Here is a 26748-nt window from a genome sequence, read left to right as displayed (position 1 = left end):
ACAAAAAAGAATAAAAGGAGACATAGGAAGAAAAGTGGGTGAGGTGTCCCATCTAGGGAGCAGCTGGAAATCCCTGAAGGCAGAGTGCAATGAGGGGCCATATATCAACCACTGTCCGCCACTTGCCAGAGGCATCCCTCTCAGAAATTGCCTTGGTGTGATTAGCAACAAGGACAAGGCAAAAAAAGCACAGATAGACAAAAGATGAACAAGTTGAACAGACCATGGAGATGGGGAAGGAAGAGTAAAAGGACAGGTAGAGTGACGGCTGGAGTGGACCACCAAGTTTTGACAGTTGCAGCCGAGTCTTGGCAAAGGAGACAACAGAGTATTCTGCCAACCCTTCAATGGCCTAATAAGGTAAAAGCCCCCTTCATGAAGACAATGTAAAACTAAGTCAGCCACTGAGGCATTGTCTCCCAATATCAGAGGTAGTAAGTCAGGGAGAGTAAGAGTCTGCCACAAGGCAGCTAGATTGGGACAGCTCAGCACAATGTGGACCTCACAACAGAGGAGATGACCACGAGTCAGCCAAAAATGGCCGATGTGGAGCCAGCAAAGCATGGTACAGTCTTTGTGAGAGGCCCATATGGATTTACAGTCTCATTTATCACCCATAGTTTGTTTGGTAAAGTCATAGTGAGCCATTCCATATTCCAGATCCCTAAAACTTGACACTGCAATGTGAATAATATACCAGACCCCCATAATCAAGACAGTATTATATCAGGGCTTTGTATAGCTGCAGAAGGGTAGTGCGATCTGCACCCCAGCTGGTGTTACTCAGGCAGCGAAATGTATTAAGGTGCAGCCAGCACTTTCACTTAAGCAGATGGAGTTGGGAAATCCATGTCAACAAAGAGTTAAAGACCAGTCCTGAAAATGGCACATTGAGTATTTGGTTGTTAAGGTAAAGTTCTTGTTGTGGGTGAATGGTACGATGTTGACAGAAGTGCACAACATAAGTCTTGGTGGCTGAAACCTGAAAGCTGTGGGTGAGGACCCATGATTGCACCTTTCATATGGCACCTGAGCAGTAGAAGAGGCAAAAGTAATCAGCATACAAAGAGAGCAAGACTGAGGATCCCACTACTGCTGCTTGACCATTGATGGCTACTAGGAAGAGAGGGACCCTCAGTACAGAGCCCAGCATGATCCCATTCTCTTGGATACAGGGAGAGCTGTGGGAGTCACCAACTTGAATGAACACACACACACACACACACACACACACACACACACACAAAACAATGAGACAAGACGTTGTGGACAAAAAATTGAAAGCAGACCCCAGAGATCTCACTCATGAAAAACTGTTTGAATGGCAGACTCCAGGAAAACCAGATTATCAGTAATGGAACAGCCTTGGCGAAAACCACCTTGGGATGGAGCCAGAAGACTGCAAGGCTCAAGAAGCAAATATAGCCACCAGCTCACCATGTCATCAAGTAACTTACAGAGAACATTGGTGAGAATAATTGAGTGATAACTGTCCATCTCTAGAGGGTGTTTACCCATTTTCAGTACTGGGATGATGATGCTTTCTCACCATTGCAATGGGAACTCACCCTCCCTCCAGATTTTCTTAAGGAAAGAACATGGTATGATGCTGACAGTTCACTGACAGGTTCTTAAGGATTTGGTTGTGGGTGCGGTCTGGCCCTGGGGCTGCATCGGGGCAGGGGCTATGACAGTGACAAATTCCCAGTCACTGAACGGAGCATTATATGGCTCCAGGTGACATGTACTAGAAGATAATTGCTTTCACTCCACCTGCTGTTTTAGGACATGAAAGGCAGGTTGATAATGCTGCCACAGAGACTAGAGTATAATGCAGAGCAAAATGTTTGGTGTAGTGTCTGGGTCAGTGTAGACAGTGCCATTTGAGGTAATACTGGGTACACCTGCAGGTGTCTGGTACCCATACAGACATCTGATCGTTGTCCAAGCTTGTGAAGCAGAGGTACATGGTCCAATGGCTCAAACATACCATTCCCAGTACTCCTGCTTCCATCATTTTATTAAGTGAGTTGCTTAAAGGCAATGAGGTGCTCCTTAGATGGGTGCTGCTTATAGCATAGGAGAGCCTGCCTATGATCTCTAATGGCCTCTGCGCTTTCTGATGATCACAAAGGTACTGTCTTTCACTGGGGCAGTCCTGAGGAACAGGGGATCATTAAAGCAGCTGCTGAAAGAATGACTGTAGTTACATTCTTGACTACTTCATAGATGTCTCCATGCAGGGGGGAGCCAAGGGTGACAGAGGAGGCAAAAGTACCCCAGTCAACTCTATTGAGAGTCCATCTGAGTTGGTGTCCATGGTTGTGATGCTGAGGGAGGAACAGGATGATTGGGAAGTGGCCACAAGCACACAGGTCATCGTGGGCTCTCCAGTGGATGGGTGAGGGAAGACAAGAGCTGCAGATGGAAAGGTCAATGGCATAGAAAGTTTCGTGCACCACACTGAAGAGTGTGGGGCTACCAGTATTTAAGAAGCAAAGGTCAAGTTGTGCCAGTGAGTTTTTGTGGTCTTTACTGTGGCCAGTGATAATCGTTCCACCCCACAAAGGGTTATGGGCATTGCAATCAGCCACAATTAGGAAAGGTGGGGACAGCTGATAAACCAATGCAAAGAATATGTTCTGAGACACTTCACCATAATGAGGGAGGTAAACATTGCAGATAGTAATATCCTGAAATGCCCTTACCCAAGCCAGAGCCTTCAATGGGATATTAAGAGTCAGGAGTTTGCTATATAGAGTGTCTACAATGTATGTGCAAACTCCGCCTGACACTCTATCATTACAGAGTATCCATGAAGAGCTGGAGTCTGCTTTACTGGAAACTAAGTCTCCTGAGGGGTGGTGCAGAAGGCAGGGGAAGTGCTTAAAAGATATCATTGCTCAGCCAAGACATGGGAAAAACCACTACAAATCCACTGCAGAACAATGTTGTTGTTGAACTGTGAGACCACAAAGCAACCAATGAGGCAGGTTATTCCGTAGGGTCACCTGTTGCCACTGGTTGGGTGGTTATCGTGTCAACACACATCAGTGCTAGGTTCAGTTGTGTGGTGCAATATGGGACCTCAGAAGCTGCTGGAATCTCTGCCTCAGCCCCAGGAGTGAAACCGGCAGGATCCGGTGGCGTGGGGGGGCAGCGGAATTTCCTTCTTCTTGGAGGACTACTTCTTACGTTATCTCTTCTTAGAGGATTTGCATGATTGCAAGGGCTTCTCTGAATTAGTTTCAGATAATGATGATGATCACAAAGGCCTGTGCCCAGCAGCCTGCAGCTCCTTCAGCCAGTGGCTGGTGTCTGGTTGTAGACTGGCAGAAACCTCAGAAGGAAATATCCCAAGGGACACCTTCCTGGTGTGAGAAGTTGGAGGAAGGTGATTTGTCTCTAGCTGGGAGGTGGGTTCAATGTCCCTGGAGGGTGGGAAACCAATTATCTCAAAGTAGGTATGGAGGAAGCAGCAAGAGGAGGACCCCCAACCATCAAGGGGGCAGGCATGATTGAGCAACCCTGAGGGCTCACTGTAGGAGACATGATGGGCAGGAGTACTGTTGCCAAAAGGGGTAACATCATTGTAGCTGTAGCATATGACACTGTTATACATGCTGGGTGCAACCACTCCCAATTCTTCTTGGCCTCTTCATTAGTTAGTTTGTCCAGAGTTTTATATTCTTGCATTTTCTTCTCTCTCTGGAAAATGGTGCAATCTGGTAAGCAGGGAGCATGGTGATTTCCACAGTTGACACAGAGGGGGGGGGGGCACAAGAAGCATTCGAATGCAGTGGTCATCCACAATCTCTACAAATGGGGCTAGCGTTGCAACGTGAGGACATGTGCCCAAATTTCAAACACTTGAAACACTGCATAGGGAAGCCAGTAGGTGGAGAACATGTGGTTTGACATCACATCAGTATACCATCACCTTGACCTTTTCAGGCAATGAATTGCCCTCAAAGGCCAAGATGAAGGCAGTAGTAGTAACCCTATTGTCCTATGGACACAACAAACAAAGTGTACACCCTGTCACTCCAAGTTGGTGCCTAATTCATCATCAGATTGCAAGAGTAGGTCTCGGTGGAAAATTATGCCTTGAATCATATCCAGATTACAATAGGGAGTGATAGTCACCAGAAAGTCAGCCAGATTGTTGTAAGTGAGTAGTGACTGTGGATGGGCAAGGGATGCTGTTTTGATCAAAACTGACCCACTTTTTGCTTTAGAGATGGCTACCATTTCCTCAAACTTGTCTTCTGTGTTCCCCACAAAGAATAAGGGCTTTGTGACCAAGAAGGAATCCCCCAACAGTTCCTGTGCAAACTAATTATTGGGTGGGGGGGGGGGGAGGGGGGGTAAGCATTTTTCTTCTTGTCAATTAGCCCTACATTCCTCCCATGGGTGCCACCCAATTTCAGTAATGGCTACTCTGAGTCCCCATGCCCCACTCATGACTGGCACATACTTCTTGGCTTACATGGGGAGTTTCCAGCTCAGGCACCAACAGAGCAATCCCTGCACTACCACTGTGCAAGTACTTGACAACCCCCCGCCCCCCTCCCCCACAACAGGATGGCTACTGTGCTGGGTTTTTGAGTACTACATTATTAAAGGGAAGGATACAAAGATAGAAAGGCACAAAGGTGGGAGCATACACCGCACTGGCTGACCCTCCCTGCATGATCTGCACTTCTGGAAAATTTTGAAAATTGGTGGCAGGTCAAACCCAACAATGGGAACTATGTGTTTACTAAATAAAAAGTCGTAGAAAATGCCAGAAGCAGAAATTCAAGTCCCAAATCATAAACCAGGTTCAAGCAGGGTGTACACAATGAAAACCATCTGATGGAGAGGCAGGGGGGGTAAAGGGATAGTGGAAGTATAAGACTGTAGCACAAAAAGGAAGTAAAGCTACAAAAGCTTGAGCCCCATGGTAGTCAAGCACATCTTGTATGTACAGTGTTTTTTTAACAAAAAAGCTGTAGTTTTCAGTGCCTATGGCAAGCTAGTGTTATAGTATAGGAGAGAGGGGCAGGAAGAGAGGGTTGGGGCTGGACGGCTAGTGGCTCAGGGGGAGGCAGCCAGTTTGCCAGCTAGGAATGTTTGAGGGAGGGATGGCAGGTGCACAGGCTAGGCATGTGATGCATGGGTGTCAGAGTTCGCACAGAATGGTGCCTACTGAATGTGATGTGGGGACATGAATTGGGAGGGGATACAGGATGGAGGACGGGGAAATTGTAGAGTGGAGGTGGTGGTGACAATGGGTTACCAGAAACGGAGGCCAGGACAGTCATGGGAATGAAGGATGTGTTGCAGGGAAAACTCACAACTGTGTGGCTCAGGGAAGATGGTAGAGGATGGAAGGATACAGATAGCCTGGACTGTGAAGCAGCCACTGAAATTTAGAATGTTATGCTTAGCTGCATGTTGCACCAACAGGTGGTGAACTTTGTTCTTGGAAAGTTTGGTGATGGATCCTGGTGGATAGCTGTTTGGTAGTCATAAAATGGTTCAAATGGCTCTGAGTACTACGGGACTTAACATCTGAGGTCATCAGTCCCCTAGAACATAGAACTACTTAAACGTAACTAACCTAAAGGCATCACACACATCCCTGCTCAAGGCAGGATTCAAACCTGCGACCGTAGCAGTCGTGCGGTTCCGACTGAAGTGTGTAGAACTGCTAGGCCACAGTGGCCAGCTTGGTAGTCATACTGACATAATAAGCTGTGCAATGTTTGCAGCAGAGTTGACATATGAAATGGCCGATTTCACTGGTAGCTTGGCCTCTGATGAGGCAGAATAAGCCTGTGACAGGACTGGGTTGGTGGGTTGGGCAGGTCTTGCACATGGGTCTTCCACATGGTTATGATCCCTGTGGCAAAGGGTTGGTAATGGGAGCAGCACAGGGATGTACAAGGATGTGTTGCAGGTTAGGTGGGCAGTGGGAAACCACTTTAGGGGGGTTGGAAGGATCTGGCATTTAGGCCTACTTTACTTTTTTTCAGCTCATATATAACAAAAAATAGTGTAGTATAAAATGTGTTAAATGATTTAGCTATATTTTTAAGTGTTCTATCTGTGTTGCAATGTGTGATAGTGTGGATGTTGCTTTAGGGAGTTGTATGAAAAGATTGTGGGTTGGCTCACTGGGGCTCTCCTCTGGAAATAATGGCTGTGCAAAAAAGATACAAGAATCTCTGTACAGGAGGCAAAGATTTGTGCCCATCAGGCTGAATTAAATTATGCAAAATTTGAACTAGACCGTCAGAACTGGGTAAAGGTAACAAGTAATTGGTGAAAGGAGAACAGATCTTCCACTACATTTCAGATAGCAGGATCCAATAAGTTTAACTTGTTACCTCAAGTTGGAGAGGAAGGGCCTCGTCTAGCTGTAGGTCACAGTAGGGTGCAGCAGACTTCTAACAAAGAAGCAAAGTGTAGACTGATAACAAAAGAGATTAGGAAGATAAGATAAGTCTTGTTGTCAGGTTATAGCCATGGTAGGAGTGTAGGCCAGACAGTACAGGGTACCGTGTCACAAGTACTGTGAAACAAAGTGCTAACCTTTGTCATGTTACAGAGGACATAGGGATTTTGTGTCAGGATTCTGACAAACAGGATCAGGCTATCATAACAGGTGGAGCATGGCTGAAGACACAAATTACACAAATTAAAAACCATGGAAACAAGTAGATTTTGTAGTAATCAGCTTGTAGAGTTGCGTGCTTGTGACCTGAGTGGAATACTAACAGCAACTTCACACACAAGTGTGAGTTTTGTGGAAGTCCTACAGCATCATGACAAGCCTGGGTCAACACCCCTGTGAGCCATGTGAATACAGAGTTGAGCAGACTGCTGTTTACTGAAATGAAATCTCATATAATTGCTGTGCCTTTTGCTTACAAATGCAAGATGAGGATATATTAGACAAGGCCTACAACTGAATAAGAAATAGAAATATGGGTTGGCTGAGTTTCTTGAAGAATATTTATGGGGGCCACTGTCACACAAAGTGTAATCCTTGTGGTTACTGGAGCCAGAAGGGTACCTATTATTAGGTTAGAATTAGGATTCAGGTACCCTATTGTGAGAGAAGTTAAAATGACAGAAGAGCCCCACAGAATGCTTAATAATGAACTGAAAAGTAAGGTTAGTATATTTCATCAGAGTATTTGAGGACTGAGTAATATAGTAGAAGAGATTCTGGTCTGCAAAATTTAGAGGGCTCTGAATAGATAGACACTCTGTGCCTATCTCAGCACCACACACTCACAGGGATAGAGAAGTAAAACATAAAGTACACTCTAGTGTCTTACTCATGTATAACTAATATGGGGAAAGTAGGAGTTGTTACATACATTAAAACAGAACACAAGCTAAAAAGCATGTGAACAAATAGATTTTGTAGTGTTGTGTGCTTGGGAATAAACACTGGAAAGCAGTACACTTTTAATCATAGCTGTATATAGATTCCCAATGGCAAATTTTGAACTGTTTATGAGGCATATGGATTCCTTACTATGATAACTGTTAGACAGCAGCAAGCAGTCAATAGTCTGTGGTAATTTCAATGTAGATTTTCTGAAGAATTCTGATAGAAAAAATAATCTGGAAATCTTATATGGATCCCAATATTTGATATCAGTAATTAAATTTCCAACACAATTGGATAAAGACAGTAGCACTGTAACTGATGATAATGTTTTCTTTGATAATGCTCAAAGCAAGCGAATATCTGTATGCCCAGTAACAAACGCACACACTGATTTTGTTTCACAGTTAGTTAGGTACATAAGATACTGTCTTAAAGTATACATAATCCTCATTGTATATCAGAATAAATAATGACTCCAGGACAAACATTTTTAAGAGTAGTTTACAAGAGATGACTTGGGATAAACCTTATAGTGAACCAAATGTTGACATAAAATTTAATATACTCCATGACAGGCGCAGCTCGTAATTAAAGGCTCTGAGGCGGAGCCGATCCAAAATATATGTTAAAGTAAATTTCGTAAGAACGTATTACATAATTTAAATTATCAGGACGAATTTCGCATTATTTCCCATTCCGATTAGAATAACGACGGTCAATGTTTTTGGAACTGTTTGTATTGATAGATGTTTTCCGAACGGTTAGTAGTGGAAATCTCATTCTGTAAACATCCCCTAGGCTGTGGCTAAGCCATGTCTCCGCAATATCCTTTCTTTCGGGAGTGCTAGTTCTGCAAGGTTCGCAGGAGAGCTTCTGTAAAGTTTGGAAGGTAGGAGACGATGTACTGGCAGAAGTAAAGCTGTGAGGACAGGGCGTGAGTCGTGCTTGGGTAGCTCAGTTGGTAGAGCACTTGCCCGCGAAAGGCAAAGGTCCTGAGTTCGAGTCTTGGTCCGGCACACAGTTTTAATCTGCCAGGAAGTTTCATGGAAAAAACATGTTTTGAATCTTCAGAAACAACTTAGTTCATTGTATTTGCACTTTAAATCATTACAAATCTTTGGGGTGGGGGGGGGGGGGGGGGGGGAGACAATTCAGTTTGTTGTCATATTCAGCATATTTTTGTTATTATGGAACAATGTTCTGCAGTAACTCATCTGTAAGAAATAACATCTCCATTGCTAAAAATTGTGCCGTAAAAATTATATGTAGTGCTTACCCATGATCACTTTGTAGACATAAGTTGAAGCAGTTGCGACATTCAACTACTGCTTCACAGTAATTTATTCTCTCATGTAGTTTATTGAAAACAATCCACTGCAGTTAAAGATGAACAATGATGTACATAATTACAATACTAGAATAAATTTTGATCACTTATGCAATGATACAAAATGTCTGCCAGACAGCAAAGTTGATTTTGAAAACAAACTCAAGACTCCTTGATGACTACTCCTATTCTGCACAAGAATTTCTATGTGAACAGAGTGTAAAAGGTGATGGGTAGAGGCTATCAGCTCACATGTGTATCTTTTTAAATAAAATAAAATGAAACCTAACTAACTGTGCACAGACAACAGAGTTCCATAACCAAAATATTTTTAAACTTTCGAATAGTGGCATGTTGCTCAAAGATTTTTTAAGTACTGGAACTCAGTAGATTGCCTTTGATAGAGGCAAGATGGTCCACAGCTGTTGCAACTGGTCTTCAATATCCTGGATACTAGCACTGGAACGGAGTTCACCTCAGTGTTGGTCCCATACATGTTCTATTGGAGACAGATTTGGGGATCTTGCTGATCAGCATAATGTTGACAGTTTGTAGACAGACGTGCCACATGTGGATGACCATTGTCCAATTGAAAAATGGCAGCACAATACTGTGCTTGAGAGGTAACATATGAGAATGCAGAATGTTCATGACATACCCAATTTGGAACCAGCTCTGACCTGAAGTCATACCTCTGGCTCCACACACCATGACACCAGGAATAACACCACTGTACCTCTCAAAACTATTGGAAGAATCGGTGCTGTGCCCAGGTCACTACCATACTCACTGACGATGGTCATCCAGAGCAGTGCAGAACAGTGCATCATTGCTGAACACAATGTGATGTCAGTCATCAGCAATCTATGTTTACCAGTCACAGCATGTCTCCAAATGCAGCTGATAGTGTTGTGGTGTTAATGGCAGCCTATGCGTGGGGCAGTAATTCCTTAGTCCAGCTGTTGTCACTCTGCAACCACTGGGGTCGGATGATGTAGAATGTTGCAGGGAGTCTATAACTTGTGTTCAGATGGGAGGTGCAGATGTGAAGAAGTTATGAGGTGCTTGATGCCCAATATGGAGATCCTCTCTCTTGCGGAGATCAGACGTAGTTGGCTGTAACCTTGAAGATCAGTGTACCTACACTTTCATTCCCATGCAGTACAACATCAAGTCACTATCATACCTGAATGTCCCGCAGATCTGGATATTGCACAGTTCGATAAGCTAGCCAAATGGAGACCCATAATAAGGTCTCATTCAAACACCATTGGGTGCTGATAATATGATCTTACATGAGTGTATGGCATCTCCATGTCCTTCACAGTGATCACTCAACATATGATGCCACGTATGCCTCTTGTGTACCCTACCAGAGGTGGTAACAACTAGAGGTTGGTTGTTCATGAATGAATGGGCCAAAAGGAATAGTTCAGTAAAGTGAACAAAAAGACTAAGGAACAACTTCTAAGGAATGGTCATTTAAAATTCACTTTGACGGGTCTCAATCCCACCTTGGTCTAGTTCCTCCATTTCTCATCCCCAAATCAGTCTCACTCAGCCAGTTTCGTTCTATTGTTGTGTAGACACCCACTTCAATTTTTTTTATAATAATATACAAATTAAGTTTTATGTAATACATGTGTATTTTTCAGGCAACAAAAAGGTAAATCTGCTTATTTCTTCATTGTTTTGATCAACTGTAGACCACACATTTATCACAAGGCAAGTTGTTTCTTTGTTTTGCTATTTAAACAAGCAGCCATTGCTTTTTTTGGTTCATAGATTATGTTTTTACCTGCTCAATTTAATGACTAGTTTTTAGATAATTTTTACTATTTTTTTTTAAATTGTAGAGTAATAAAGTTTACACAAATGTTGCAATTTCCATATTTCTTCCAAAAATAAAACATGACACCTAGGGAGGCTCTTCTTTTTCACATACTTTTTTTTCTTTGTGATACTTCTTAGTTTGGTTTCTTTGCAGAGGAAAAAAAAAAAGAGTTGTGCATGACTTCAGCAGAGTGGAAAAATGGAAAACTGTACATGTAAAAAAATTGTAGAATGGCATGAAATCATGTTTACTGTTCTTTATCTATTCTCCCAGTGTTATCCAGAGTATCTGAAAAAAATACCTGCAGTCCAGATAACAAATTTTATCATGAAACATGTTATTCACAAAAACCAATACCGATTCCAAAAAGGGGAAATGCACCATGAGCATAATTAATGAATTCATTGAAAAAAATCAGCTCATCACTGGTAAAAGCAATAAAGTGGCAGGTATTTTCTGTGACCTTACAAAGGCATTTGATTCTGTGAATCACTCCATACTGCTTCATAGTGTTACAGCACCAGACAAAATGTTTTGCAATGGCTCAGGTCTTATCTGACAAACAGGAAGAAAAGAGTAATCAGATGCATCTCATTGGGATACAATTTCACAAGGAGTCCCTCAAGGCTCAATCTTAAGGCCAATCTTGTTTCTCTTTTACATAAATGATTTGTCTCTCAATATCAGTGCCCAAGAAGTCATGTTTGGCAATGACACTTGAGTACTTATTGAAAAAGAAAATGTGAGGGAAATTCTGGATAGTGTAACAAAGACATTAAACTTCCTAGATTCATCGCTTCAACAAAATGGTGTTCAACTTAACATTTCAAAAACTGTTTATACAATTTCAAATAAAAAATCAGTGCCACCAGTATCATACATAAAAATCAAGTTATGGAAGAAGCTCAGGCCATCAAACTTTTACAAAAATCTAAGCTCGCAAGCACACACAGGTTATTTAGCTACTAAATTGAACAGCCTTACTGTTGTAGTGGACATGCTATCTGGTGTAAGAAACAAACAGCATGAAAGTGGAGTACCACAGTTACTTTGAATATATAATTAGATGGTTCAATTTTGTTGCGGGGGGGGGGGGGGGGGGGGATTTGTATCACATGCCATGAATCCTACTACTTCCAAAACACTGCTTAAATGCTTAAAACTCTACCAACTGATACCCCAGTAAATGCGAACGTAAGTCTACCGTAAACCTACAGATAGGGATGTACTGAGCATGAAGATAGGTTCACTGAAGATAAAATTACATGATCTAATGGTAAAAATCTATTATTCAGTTGAGGAATTTATGTATAGTGAGATGATCATTTGAACAGTGTTGTGTATAATGTATACAGTAATGTATGGAAAATTGAAACACTAAGTAATGTTACATCATAAGAAAAAAATTCAATAATATTGTTGTATTCAACATAAACCTGTGTTGGTAAAAATAGTGTTTGAGAATTATGAAACTATACGTACTGTATGGGAAAAATTTACATGTCTCCTTACAATACAATCAGATTTTATGTAAAATGTATGTAATGAGGTGAATAAAATACAAATATTTTTAATGCCAAAAATTATGTTCAGAAGTACCTTTTTAATGAATTTTTTTTTTACTTTAAACTTAATTATTAATACCATATTGCTGCATTAACTTTAATATTACACCCTATAAACCTAGTACTGTTTACTAGCTGTATGAGGCAAATATGATGAGAAAAATCATATTTTACATTATGCATACTTATTCTTCAATAAAGTGTTTTTTTATCACGAAAATTTACAACCATTAGTCTAATAACTAGGTGCCAAGTGTTTATAATATCTTCATTTTCATGCCACTGTGAAGAATCTCTCTTAAAGATCTGTTTAAAGATACTCTTATTTTACTACAAAGGAACTGTTCAGTCACATTAGTCATCTTTTGGAATTTGACCCATTCCTACTTGAATCCTTATATTTTTTTGTCTGTTGGTTCTGCTTAATGATTCAGTGTAGTGACTTTTCTTTTTGGCTAAGAAGATTAATGTGAGAGAACAGGAGACAGAAACAAATGGTTTTTCAGTTTTTGTAATGCCACATTGTTGGAGGGATAAGGTAAAAAATGAGGTGCTTCTGAGCAGAATCAGAGAGGAAAATGATATGTGGAAGAGACTGACAAGGAGGAGGGACAGGATGATAGGACATCTGTTAAGAACTCCGGGAATGACTTCTATGGTACTAGAGGGAGATGTAGAGGGCTAAAACTGTAGAGGAAGACAGAGAGTGGAATACATTCAGCAAGTAATTGAGGACATAGGCTTCAAGTGCTGGTAGCTTTAATGATGATCTGACATACACAGATAAAGTTTTGAAGGAATTCTGAAACCCAAATATGGTACTTTGGTGTCTGAAGTGGCACAAGGTCATGCTTTTACTTACATAATGGTAAGCAAAAGCATAAACAGAACAAACTATGCTCTCTTCTTGTGGTCATAGTTCAACTTCATCATGGAACAAATGTTTTCAGTACATATATTGGGTCTGCCATCCACCTTGCATGATGGATCCCCTTGGAGCACAGAAAGATAATGCACAAGACAGTTCTTCAAGAGAAGAGTTTGCAGCTAACTCAAAACTATCAATATAATCTTCTCATACATCTTATACCTGCGAGGTATACCTTTTTCCAAGATGTTTTGCATTGAAAACACATGCCACAAGCCATTCAACTTGAGTTTCAAGGACAACTTTTCCCTGCCTTTTCCATAGGAAGTTAAATGACCAGAACATGTGTAAAATTATCAGCATTGAACTAATAGTGAACTTTAATTTTGCTATTTTGAAATTCATTTGTGTGTAAAATATATCTTTTAAGTACATTAATAGGTACTGGTATTTAATGAATTGTTGAACTTCGTAGTCATTTCACTCTCGTCTGTTAATGACTGCCTGCGGTCGCTCAGATGTTGTCTTTCTCGAATAACTGATGATTGATTCCATGTAAGGACCTTGGTGCCCCTTTTGACTGGTGACTGAACTAAAACTGGTTATTGTTTTTCACTGTAAAGATCTTTGAAGTAATAATGCTTGCTGTGCCATCTAGGGTTTAAGGAATGTTTCTATCCACTTAAGAAGTTTCAATGATCTCCGAGCATATTTATGTAATTGATCCTGTTACTGAAACAAAACTACTAATTTGTCTTTACCTCTGTGTTGGGAGTCATGATTTTTCCACAGAAATCTTCACTTCCCCCTCTGGTAGTATGGCACTTTGATGTGTAATTAGTTTACACACCCACACATTGAAAAAAAGAAAACTGTTAATGTTGGACTGACAGATGACATTTACTATCTGTTATTTCACACTAGTAAAGCAGAGATGAGTATATACTATTTTCTGTAAATGAATGGAAAATAGAGACACTGTATGTGCTACGATTATGAGCTTGCCTCAAAAGTGAATGACAGCTGTGGTGGTGCATGCTGGGTCTCAAACAGGTTCTGTGATCTGTACTTCCATTCAGCCTGCTCTGGTCTCTCTACTTGGCTTGCAGTCACTGGCCTATGTTCAGCTACAATATTAGTGGTGTGCTGCTTGACACAGTTATTTCTAAAAGATATCTAGCCATAACACTGCAAATTGACATGAAATGGAATGAGCACACAAGGTCAATTGTAGGGAGGGTAAATGGTTGACTTCATTTATTGGGAGAATTCTAGGAAAGTGTAGTTCATCTACAAAGGAGACTGTGCGCAAAATACTTGTGTGACCCACTCTTGAGTACTGCTCAAATGTTTGCGATCCCCACCCAATTGGATCAAAGGAAGATACTGAAGCAATTCAGAGGATTGCTGCTAGATTTGTTACCAGTAGGTTTTATCAGCTTGCGAGTAATACGGAAATGCTCTGTGAAATCAAATAGGGATCTCTGGAGCGAAGAAGACATTCATTTTGTGAAACACTAATGAGAAAGTTTAGAGAACTGGCATTTGCGGAAGACTAGAGGACACTGTTATTTCCACCAAAATACATCCGTGTATGGACTCTCAGGATAAATCAGTATTCATACAGAAGCATACAGGAATTCCATTTGCAAATGGTACAGGAAAGTAAAAGAATGAAAGTGGCAGAGGGTACCCTCCACCATACACCATTTGGTGGTTTGCAGAATGTGTGTGTAAATCTAGATGTAAAATATTATGATAACCTACATCATCAGTCACTACAGTGTTACATGCACTATACAAATGGTAGGTAAACAACTTGTCATCTGCTTACGTCTTAACCTCAGCGTAGTCATAAACAACATTTCAGCAATCACATCATTTAGGGCAAACCTATAGATAGCTAGCAAAGTGATGAGTACATCAACACAAATATTAGTTGGTATAACAGATGCAGACACATAGGCCGATAGGTATACTACTCACCTTTGAGTGCATTAGTTGAGGTATTGTAAGTGAAAGGATCTATTGCTGTGTTCTGATTTTACCATTCCAAGAGATCAGTCAGCATTAAAGTCATGAATATGCAAAAACTGTTGAAACTTTGGCATACAAATTAGTTTTGGCAACATATACTAACACAAACACAGTTTGATATTTTCCTGAGCAAAGTGGCCTGAAAAGATATCTCCAAACCTGTAGTGGAAATGTTATCAATAAGTAGATGACTGCATAAACACACTCATGTGGTACTCACATAATGTTGCAATGCCAAGTGATGGTGGTGGCGGTGTAGTCTTCAGTCCATAGACTAGTGTGATACAGCTCCCTATAGCAGTCTATCCTGAGCGGCTTCACACCACACCACCAGATTGCCCTCTCATCTCTCCATAACTATTGTAACCCACATCCAACTGATCCCTTATTTTAGTCAAGTTGTGAAATTCCTGTAGCACCATATTTCAAGAGCTTCCATTATCTTCTTGTCTGAACTGCTGTGGTTCTGCAGGTTTTTACCATGTCAAAAACCATTTGCATATAGTGTTGTGGTCCTCCTTTATAGTTGACACAGGGTCACTGCTTGAATGCTGCTATCTTATTGCAGTATGTCCAATTTGGCACACAGAGTAATAACTTCTGTGGCCTTTTACTGGAGACTGTTCTCTCTGGAAGATGAAAAAGATCAGGAAGTGGTCACTTGAGTGTAGACTCTGTTATACAGAGCCAGCAAGAGGTAAGGAACAGACTGAAAGTTCAGTAACGGAGAAAGATCTCATGTAGCGCTAATGTGTTTCACTCCCCTTCTATTAGGGAAGCATATATATTTTCACAGTAAGAGAGTAATATCTTTGTTACTGGGAAAGTAGAGTTTGAGACCCAAAATCATTTCATCTTTTCACTTTCCTCACTCAGGTCATCCTTTCTGTGATCATCAAAACCCATTAGCACAGGTACAATAAACAATTAAAATGTGTCTCCTGATGATACAAGTTTAGTAGACTTGTCTTTTTTCCATGTGTGTACTAAATCCCTCAGTGTTGCATGCTGATGTATGGAAAGCATCTAATAGTAAGGTATGTCTTTGCCCTTGTCTCTCTGTCTCAGTAGTCTTAATGGAGTCATTAGCACTTACTACTTACTGGTGCCACTTTGGCACTACCGAGAGAGATATTAGCAATTACGTTGTTGCAAACAGACTCTCAATTAAAATCTTTCATATTAGCATCATGACCTCACTCTGTGTTGAGATCATACCGGTAACCTAACATGCTGATTACTTGCTTTCTAAGCCAAACAGTAGGTTAAATATCTTAGACTGCATGGCTTTAAATGTTTCTTGGCTCTGAATAATAAACTCACCTCATAACTTTTATTTCTTAGTCCTTTCCTTGTTCCACAAATACTAGGCAGTCCCAACTGCAGAGCAGATGGTTTTTGGGAATCCTGATGCCCATTTGCAATGGGGAAAAAGCAGATACTGAATCATGTGCAGCTTTTCTACATTTACCTTATATAATGTAAAGTTTACACAGAATATTTTTGTGCCAGTACTATGCATATCTGAAGTCCCAAATTCGATTAGATTCATAAAATTGCATTTTTAAGTGAATAAAATATGCTTGGGAACTGTGGGTTTGATGAAGGGAACTATTAATAATGGTTTTAACTTGGTCACTGCAAACCTTTACAAAAATATTGTAACACTATGAGAAATGCATGCTTTAATATAAATGCAGATGGCAGCCAAGCCTGCAGATGGTGGTGCTGCTGTATCTGAACATGAGTGGCACCTATACAATGCCCTCAATATGTTGCAAGTGTCAATCATGCTCACAAGTGTTCTGTGTAGTTGTGAGTGCATTACGTTGGAGCTAAGTGAACCTGAATGTGGCCAAATTGTTAGTGATGCTTCTGTAACCAAAGTAGCTGAAGCGTTTGGTGTTTCAAAAGGAACCGACTCTATGATTTATACCACATATAGGGAAAGCAGAAAATCATTATCCACTAAGCTGAATTGGAGATGAAAGTGTGTTTTAAGTAATCATGATAGATGGGCATTGAAAAGGATTTTGACAAAAAATAAGAGGATGACAAGCTGCAAAAGTTACTGCAGAACTGAATGTCACACTTGTGAATCCTGTCAGCACCAAAACAACGTGAAGGGAGCTCTGTACGATAAGAATCAGAGTGAGAGCTGGAATTCCAAAATCACACATCAGTGATGCAAATACTGGTAACAATACCAGAGAAGAAAAGTTGCTACTCACCATATAGCAGAGATGCTGAGTCACGATAGGCACAACAAAAAGAGTCACACAATTATAGCTTTTGGCCATTAAGGCCTTTGTCAGCAGTAGACGTGCATGCGCGCGCACACACACACACACACACACACACACACACACACACACACACACGCATGCACACACGCGCGTAAACGCAACTTGCACGTACGTCTGTGGTTTCAGTTCTCTGAGACTGCAGATGTGCATGCAAGTTGCGTTTGCAAGAGTGTGTGTGTGTGTGTGTGTGTGTGTGTGTGTGCGCGTGTGTGTACGTGTGTCTACTGCTGAAAAAGGCTTTAATGGCCGAAAGGTATAATTGTGTGAATCTTTTTGTTGCGCCTATCGTGACTCAGCATCTCCGCTATATGGTGAGTAACAACTTTCCTTCTCTGGTATTGTTACATTCTTTCCTGGATTTTCCATTGTTTGAACTACTGGTAACAAGAAAACATGGTGATGGAGCCATGAAACCTGGACTGTAGAGCGATGGAAGAAAGTCATATGGTCAGATAAGTCTTGTTTCACAATGTCTCCAACTTCTGGCTGAGTTTACAACTGATTTACACTATCCCAAGCTTATGATTCAGACTGCTTGCTGCCAAGAAACATGGTGGGGATTTAGTGATTATTTGGGCAGCTACATAGCGGTATTCCATGGGCCCTGTGGTTACTCTGCAATATTGCATCACTGCCAAGGACTGTCTGACAATTTTGGCTGATCATGTCCATACCATAGTACAATGCTCATTCCCCAATTGATGATGCTATGTTCCAAGACGACAGTGTGCCCATTCACACAACTCACATTATATAGGACTGGTTTAATGAGTAAACGATGAATTGTCTCATCTCACCTGGCCACTGCAGTCACCAGATCTCAATGTTACTGAGCCTTTCTGGTCTACTCTGAAGAGATGGGTGCACGATTGCCATCCACCTCCATCATTGTTACGTGAACTGTGCACTATTGTGCAGGAAGAATGGTACAAAATTGCCCTGAAAACCATACAAGACATGTATTTATGAAGTCTGAGATGACTGAAAGCTGTTTGGAACGCCAACGGTTTTCTTACACTGTATGAGCTGCATTCAAGTTCTAAGGCCTCCGATTTTTTTTCTCCGGACTGGAAAGAGATAGAAACATGCGCATTGTTTTAAAATGAGGCCATGTTCATTGTCAATATGTCCCAGATATGGCAGCACCGTACGGCAGATGGAATTTTACCGCCAGCGGCGAGAATGAGAACTGTTTTAAATACTTAAAATGGCGACGTTTTCCTTACTTGAACAGCGTGCAATCATTCGTTTTCTGAATTTGCGTGGTGTGAAACCAATTGAAATTCATCGACAGTTGAAGGAGACATGTGGTGATGGAGTTATGGATGTGTCGAAAGTGCGTTTGTGGGTGCGACAGTTTAATGAAGGTAGAACATCGTGTGACAACAAACCGAAACAACTTCGGGCTCGCACAAGCCGGTCTGACGACATGATCGAGAAAGTGGAGAGAATTGTTTTGGGGGATCGCCGAATGACTGTTGAACAGATCGCCTCCAGAGTTGGCATTTCTGTGGGTTCTGTGCACACAGTCCTGCATGACGACCTGAAAATGCGAAAAGTGTCATCCAGGTGGGTGCCATGAATGCTGATGGACGACCACACGGCTGCCCATGTGGCATGTTGCCAAGCAATGTTGACACGCAACGACAGCGTGAATGGGACTTTCTTTTCGTCAGTTGTGACAATGGATGAGACGTGGATGCCATATTTCAATCCAGAAACAAAGCGCCAGTCAGCTCAATGGAAGCACACAGATTCACCGCCACCAAAAAAATTTCGGGTAACCGCCAGTGCTGAAAAAACGATGGTGACCATGTACTGGGACAGCGAGGGCATTATCCCTACCCATTGTGTTCCAAAGGGCACTACAGTAACAGGTGCATCCTACGAAAATGTTTTGAAGAACAAATTCCTTCCTGCACTGCAACAAAAAACGTCCGGGAAGGGCTGCGCGTGTGCTGTTTCACCAAGACAACGCACCTGCACATCGAGCTAATGTTACGCAACAGCTCCTTCGTGAGAGCAACTTTGAAGTGATTCCTCATGCTCCCTACTCACCTGACCTGACTCCTAGTGACTTTTGGCTTTTTCCAACAATGAAAGACACTCTCCGTGGCCGCACATTCACCAGCCGTGCTGCTATTGCCTCAGCGATTTTACAGTGGTCAAAACAGACTCCTAAAGAAGCCTTCACTGCTGCCATGGAATCATGGCGTCAGCGTTGTGAAAAATGCGTACGTCTGCAGGGCGATTATGTCGAGAAGTAACACCAGTTTCATCGATTTCGGGTGAGTAGTTAATTAGAAAAAAAATCGGAGACCTTAGAACTTGAATGCACCTCGTATTAGCTGTGGTACTGTGTTGTCTTTATGTTGTTTCCATATTTTTGTCCACTCCCTGCAGATCGGTACAACATACAAGTAATTGTTTTAAACGTAATTTTTGTCATTTTGCTTGAGATGATATCAGTGAATATTCAGATGCTTCTGATGTCTGGGAAAGTTGCAAAGTCTCATAGGTCATTTTGTTATTCTTCTTCACCAATAAATAAGTTGTGGTTTAAATCTTTTAAATTCCTCAGTTATACACTTAGACAATTAAATAACTGAAATAAAACTGAGACTCACAGATTCTCTCACAGCAACAAAATATTTATTATGATGCTTTGTTCTGTGTCACTGAAGTACAATAAAAACAACATAAAAATTCAATGTTAAATAAACAGTTAATGATGAGAAACGTTTATTTCTCACAATGTAAGAACACAAATTCATATTACACCTTTTATTTAATATACTATACACAAACAAATATAACAGAGACATTGACATACGCAACTGACATCAGGCATGTCCCTGAAGAAATACTGGTTCTTTTATCACAGGTATAATGTGATCTAGGCCATAGTTTTCTTTAGGAAATCTTTGTTCCTTCATCTTCATTTGTCATCTTAATGGAATTACTTATGGCATATGAAAATATCTTTTTATCTGTATAATGCATTATGGCAAGAAAAATTTCAAGTTGCATACTTATCTCACATACATCAATCAATCCTATTTCTAATCACACAATCCTTTTAACAAATTATTGTCAGCCAGATAATTGAATAAGCAACAGTTATAGTTATTATTATGCAGAATATATGGGAAATAGACTACAAAGAAAGAAATCCAGTCTGAGCATTAGCATCACACAAAGACAAGCACTGTGATCACATGAAGATGATTAATGTCCATCCACTTCTTGAGATTCATCTAACAGTTCTGTAAACTGAAAATAAATATAAGACTACTGACACAACTGCACCTAGGCAGTGCCCCTGACACACAAAAATTGCGAATGAAACGCAGAAAGAGATAGAAAAACATAAATGTAATGACTTACACACAGTATATCAGATAACAAAAACAATTAAACACTAACTGAAACCACATGCAGAGCACATAAAGATTGTGCTCATAGCAGAATATTCAGAATCATCTTCTGATTAAGTAGATTCATCCAATTGTGAGTAGAGTAACTATGCATCTTGGCAGTTCTTGGATAATGAGAAATGTCTAAAAAACATGTTTGAGGTTAGATTAAAAAGAAGTTAAATAATGTCCACATATGTACTGCAACTCATCTTCAGCAGATGCATATCTACCTTGCTACATGAAAGCACTAAATGTATCTCGTATCCCCTGTTTTACCTGAACAAGACACAGCAACAACATTGGAACTCCGGACAAGTAAACTATTGAAGAGATGTGGGAAAATTAGTTGATTGTTGTGGAAGAAGGGACCAAGCCACACAGAACATCCTTCAGAAATTAAAAAAATTGAAAGGTTAAGCAAACTACTGCTTAAAAGCAAAGCTGAGTGAGTTATGGGGCACCTGACATAAGTAATGAGCATATCTGTATATTGTACAAGCATTTAAATAGCACACCATTTTTAACAGATGGATTCCCTGGTTATACAGATGGAATACAAATATTGAAATGAGTAAAAGTAACAGCCCACCATTTAAATGAAGGATTGTGTGGTAGATATGCACATAAATGTAGAATATAAGTACTGGAAATATTGCTAAGCTTTCGACCATAGAGAGAGAGAGAGAGAGAGAGAGAGAGAGCGGGGCGGGAAGGGGGGGCGGTGGCGAGCGGGGCCTGTATGAAAAGTATGGAAGTACAAACACACAATTTTCTGACTTCTCGATGTAAGACTCAAGTAGATCATTTGTTGTTTAACAACGTCGTAACTAGATACTTCAACTTGTGTGAAGAGTAACTATTTCACTGCAAGATAAAATGGAAGAATGATCATGAAATATTTTGTCAAAAATATTAAAACTTCTAAAACATTAACAATATTTAAATAAACAAAAACATTCTTTAAAACAATTTCTTCAAGACAATAAAGTGTTCAACAATTGGATCACAGCATTAAGCATGTAAAAAAAAATTGGAATGTATATATCTTACCCAGTACAAAAACCAGTAATGACAAAATAGTTTTCATGTCTTTTGAGATCAAAAACCCCAGAGATTACATTTACTGAAGTTAGAAAGAAAATAGTGTTTTACTGGTTTGGTCAAGGTAATTGCACACATTTTTAGAAACATAAATTTGTCATCAACTACTGACTAGAAAGTTCTGAAGTAGTCTCATCTGATGATTTCCTCGTGTTCAACTCAGACTGGAAAGAATGTATCTTGAAATGAAGGCGTGACTCCAGAGAATACCCAGTATAGTTCTTCCTACAAACATTAGAAGTCGTTACCAAGAGAGTGGGCCACTCAGACTCACTTTTTGTGAGTAAAAAAGAAATTCATACACTTTTACATTGACAACTTTTGAAATGCATCCGACATATTCTAAAACTTACTTTGCATCTTCCAATAATTGGGCTGCTCTAGAGAGATCATTTTGACTCCTGTATAGTAGTGCCAGTTCAACCATAGCATACGGTATAAGATAAAGATCTTCTTTTATTTTTTTCTCCAATGAAAGCACAATATTTAGGGATTCCTCTGCTTGAAGTGGGGTATTCATCAGTCGCAAACATGTTCCTTTCAACAATAAAACTAATGCTTTGTTGTCTGCATGATATTCGCCTTCTTCTGAAATTGAAAATGCCACAGCAGTTATCATCAGTATTTGTTCAACAGAGGTGTCAGTATAAACACTGAAATCAGCTGTACAGGGTCGTCTTTCATGAGCAACAAATAATACTCTACACTAACAATAAATTCAACTTTGTTTAATCACAGAGTACATTCAATGCAACAAAAACTGTTGTGCGATTGCGTACTCTGTGTTTCATTACCTGTTAAGTTCTTATTTTTACCAATTGACTGTACATGGCATTTGCTATCTGTGAACATTTAATGTGTCATATATTTTTATAAAAAGACAGGTTGTGCAGTATAATATCTATGTTATGGTGACATTTACTGTTTTGTAACATATCAAAGCATAATTACAGTGAATACAAAAATAGGATACAGGATTACATTCTAAAAATAAAAAATTCTTACAACCTTGTCACTTACAGAGTGAACATGAAATACTATTGACTGGAGGAGAGGATGGGTGGTGTAGTAGCAGAAGAAGGAAAAGGGGAGAGGGAGGAAAGGTAGTTATTGCAAAAGTATGGCCTCAATTATTGATCATATGGTATACCAGCAAATGCAATTACTTGTACTGAAAGTCAAAGGTGGCCTCACACTCAATCATATGAACACTGCCAAGAATGAAAGAATCTTGCATTGCCGTTCTGGCCGAGATTCTGACAGAATTTGTTTGGCATTATTTTCTTCTGAAATGTCAAGCATTTATCTTTAGTACGTATATTACAGTTATGAGTGAGTGTGCAGTGTAGTGTTGTACTTGTAATTTTACAGATTAGCATGGAATGGAAGAATGAGACAAGATTAAACCAACTGCTAACACAAACCCTATTCTTTATAGATAGCAGTAAATGGTCCATCAAGCATAACACTCTCATCCGACTGTGGCACACTGTCAATAATGTCATATGTTCTCACTACATAAAATCTTCTGAGAGGTTTGGCACCTACACTAGGATTTTGGTACACAGCCTTCTGATCACAAACTTCACACCTTCATCCCCAGTTAGGTTAAATATCAGTGACAAAATTTACTCCCACACCAGCATTTGAACTGGCTACCTCTGATTCAAATTCTGTGACACTACAATGCATTAGTGACCACAGCTACTGATGTGCACGATTTTACTTAAAACAGCAGGTATATGCTTATATTTTTATATCATGCTGAGTACCAACATACATTACAGGTTTTGCTCAATGTGACACACATCTTCATTCACTAAAATGTGGCATATGGGTTATGACTAGGGCTCAGTGCAACGAAAAGTGTGCTTCTGCATGTGCAATTGCATAAGAAAATTATTGTGTCAGAAATTCTTCTATTAGTGCATCTGGACTGGATTATGACACCCGAATCATCGGCACAGAAAACTATTTTTCATTTGCCAGTGAAAGATGACAGCTTGTTTGCATATATCAGGAGCAGGAGCAGATTCAAGATCAGATTCTGTGGAATACCAGTATTTATTTGTTCCTATTTAGCATTTAAACTGAGCTATCTATGAATAAAATTGTAGTGCAACAATTACTTTGAGTACTCTGACAGACATAAGTTCAATATTTTTCCAAGCAGACGCACAAATGAATGTGTGAGGATTTGCAGTCAAATGCCCTAGACAGATCACAGAAGTACCTGTAGGTGACAGTCTGACATTTAAACATTTAATATGCATTGCCTGACACAAAAAGGAAATTCAGTCAATCGACAGTCCCTTTCTATCATCCTTGAAGAACAAAGACTTTAAACAAAAACCCTAAATCTCATCAAATGCTTAACAAAACACCCAAAGTAAAATTAATGGGTGAAGTGTTAGAACCATTTCTGATCCAAACCAGTGTTCAGCAGGGCGACAATCCATGTCCTCTTCTCTCCTCTCCCCTTTAGTCAGGTTTTGAACAAAGTCATCCAAGAGTGGGAAAAGAAAAACTATTGGACCCCTGTATCAACTGGAAGATCTAAAAAAGACATCCAAATTTCTTTCCAATCTTTCACAGCTGATCTGGCAATATTAGCAGACTATGAGAAAACAGCAGTTAAAGAGATAGAAACTCTCATGTAATGTGTTGAAGGAAAGAGTTTGCCTTGACATATCCTTCCAAAAAACGAAGTACATCTGCCTTCTCAAGACATTTCTACCATCGTGGCACCAGTTTCAATATGCCCTGTTCATAGAGGTCCATTTGGTTGGAGTACAGCCATTTGCAGACTGTGGGTTTCACTTCTGCATCTGTCACAAAGTGTTGGCCAGCCAGGAATTTCTTTATGGGACAATACTGATGAAAGTCCAACGGTTGCATGGTCCGGACCATATGATGGATGCTGGAGCACCTCCCACCCAAATATGGTGATTTTCTCATGAATAAGACCACCAACAAGGGGCAACTATTGTCAGGAAGAAGTTTGACACAGTCAGAATTAATGTTGAGGCATTTGTCACAGAGGGCATAACGAAATTTAACCAAAGTTTTAATGTATGCTGCAGCATTCACAGTGGTCCCATGTTCAGCACAGTCCACCAATAACACACCTTGTATATCCCAGAACACTGTCAGAAGCACTTTCCTATCAGACTGAGTCATTTTGAATTTTTTTTGTACTGAAGAATCAGCATATTTCCACTCCATAGAGGCCTGCTTGATTTTGGACGTGTAGCAGTAGGCCTGTGACTCATCACAAGTGGCGATTCCTTCCAGAAAGTCATGCCCTTCTGTGACATAATGCATTAAGTGACCCAAGCTTGTCATAATTCGCTGGTCCTTATGGTTGCCTGTCAAGGTTTCAGGCACCAAGTGAGCACTAATTTTATGTAATTTCAATGTGACATGAACAATATCGTACACGTGATAAGGTTTGCAGTTGCACACATCGGTCATTCAAAATTGCTGACATTCTGTGAGGTTGCAACTGTTAACTGCTGCCCAGAGTGATGCGAATCACAAAGGGTCACACAAACCTCTTGGAAGAATGCACACAACCTGGAGACATTGCTACAGTCCACACAGTCATCCCCATACCTGCCACGCATGTTCCTGTGAATTTCACTCAGTTTATGGCCTTTGGCCCACAAATGCTGAACAACACTTCATTGCTCTTCACAAGTCGATGACAGTAACATGCACTTCAAGTTTGTTTTTTGGTTCAGGCTTCTCTCGGTAGAGCAGCATGTGACAACAAAATACTATCTGTAGTGCAAACATGAAACTATCAAACAATATTGTCATGAAATTTCAACATTCTGGCTGCAATACCATGGGAAAAGCAAAATTGCTGTGCATTACTTTCCGATCTTCCCTCATATGTATAAAAAGCTACAAATACAAAATCTTACAGTGTTCAGAGGAGATTATATCTATATGATAGCTTTGATGCTAGTGATGTTCAGAGATGGCATTCAAACTGCTCTGTGAGGAATACTGTTTTGGAGACATTGCTGCCCATTTACATTAATCCACAACTGGCACCTGTATGCTAATGACTGTCTAGCACACTCAAAACAAGCAGGGGTTCACAAATAATGACTGCAGCTCTAGCCATATAGGTAACCAGTGCTTCCGGAGTATCTGGGTCTTGTAACCAAATGCTTCATCCCCCCCCCCCCCCCCCCCCAAATAAATAAATAAATCTATGAGGCAAAATGTGCATCACACAACAGTTTGTATGCCATCTCTGAACATCACTAGCAACAAAACCTTCTTGGACTCTTAGCATGGGAATAGTGCTTTTGTGACATTTTTATCAGATAAAAAGGAGTGTGCAGTGAGAAAACAGTAAAGGAAACCAAAGAAAAATTTTGAACAGGAGATAAAGTTCAGGGAAAAGAAATAAAAAATTTGAGGTTTGCCAATGACATTCTAATTCTGTCAGAGACAGCAAAGGACTTGGAAGAGCAGTTGATCAGAATGGCCAGTGTCTTGAAAGGAGGAAATAAGATGATGATCAACAAAAGCCACACAAAGATAATGGAATGTAGTCCAGTTAAATCAGGTGATGCTGAGGGTATTAGATTAGGAAATGAGACACTTGTAGTAGTAGTAGTAGTAGTAGTAGTAGTAGTAGTAGTTGTTGTTGTTGTTGTTGCTGCTGTTGTTATTATTCAGGCAGCATAATAACTGATGATGACCAAAGTAGGGAGGATATAAGATGTAGACTTCCAATGGCAGGAAAGGATTTCTGAAGAAGAGAAATTTTTTAAAATTGAATACAGATGTAAGTGTTAGGAAGTCTTTTCGAAAAGTATTTGTATGGAGTGTATCCATGTACGGAAGTGAAACATGGATGATAAATAGTTAGGCAAGAAGAG

At 40.2% G+C, this 26748-nt stretch overlaps 1 protein-coding gene across 3 annotated transcripts in view; it reads right to left on the bottom strand.

Moving 5' to 3' along the window:
- Positions 1-19957: 19957 nt before the first annotated feature.
- LOC124555624 (tetratricopeptide repeat protein 39B-like) overlaps positions 19958-26748 on the bottom strand; it is a 296161-nt gene continuing 289370 nt past the window's right edge. For all 3 annotated transcript variants that reach the window (XM_047129594.1, XM_047129593.1, XM_047129595.1), the window contains exons 14-15: positions 22201-22435; positions 19958-22072 (exon numbers count right to left, since the gene is read on the bottom strand). In XM_047129594.1, coding sequence (XP_046985550.1) covers positions 21952-22072; positions 22201-22435 — 356 coding nt within the window. In that variant the 3' untranslated portion in view covers positions 19958-21951. The remainder of the gene's footprint in view (positions 22073-22200; positions 22436-26748) is intronic.

This window comes from Schistocerca americana, chromosome X, assembly GCF_021461395.2.
Source record: "Schistocerca americana isolate TAMUIC-IGC-003095 chromosome X, iqSchAmer2.1, whole genome shotgun sequence".
In the NCBI taxonomy this organism is placed as follows: domain Eukaryota; kingdom Metazoa; phylum Arthropoda; class Insecta; order Orthoptera; family Acrididae; genus Schistocerca; species Schistocerca americana.
The sequence above is the reverse complement of the archived record's forward strand: the minus strand, read 5'-3'. Positions and strand labels throughout refer to the sequence as shown.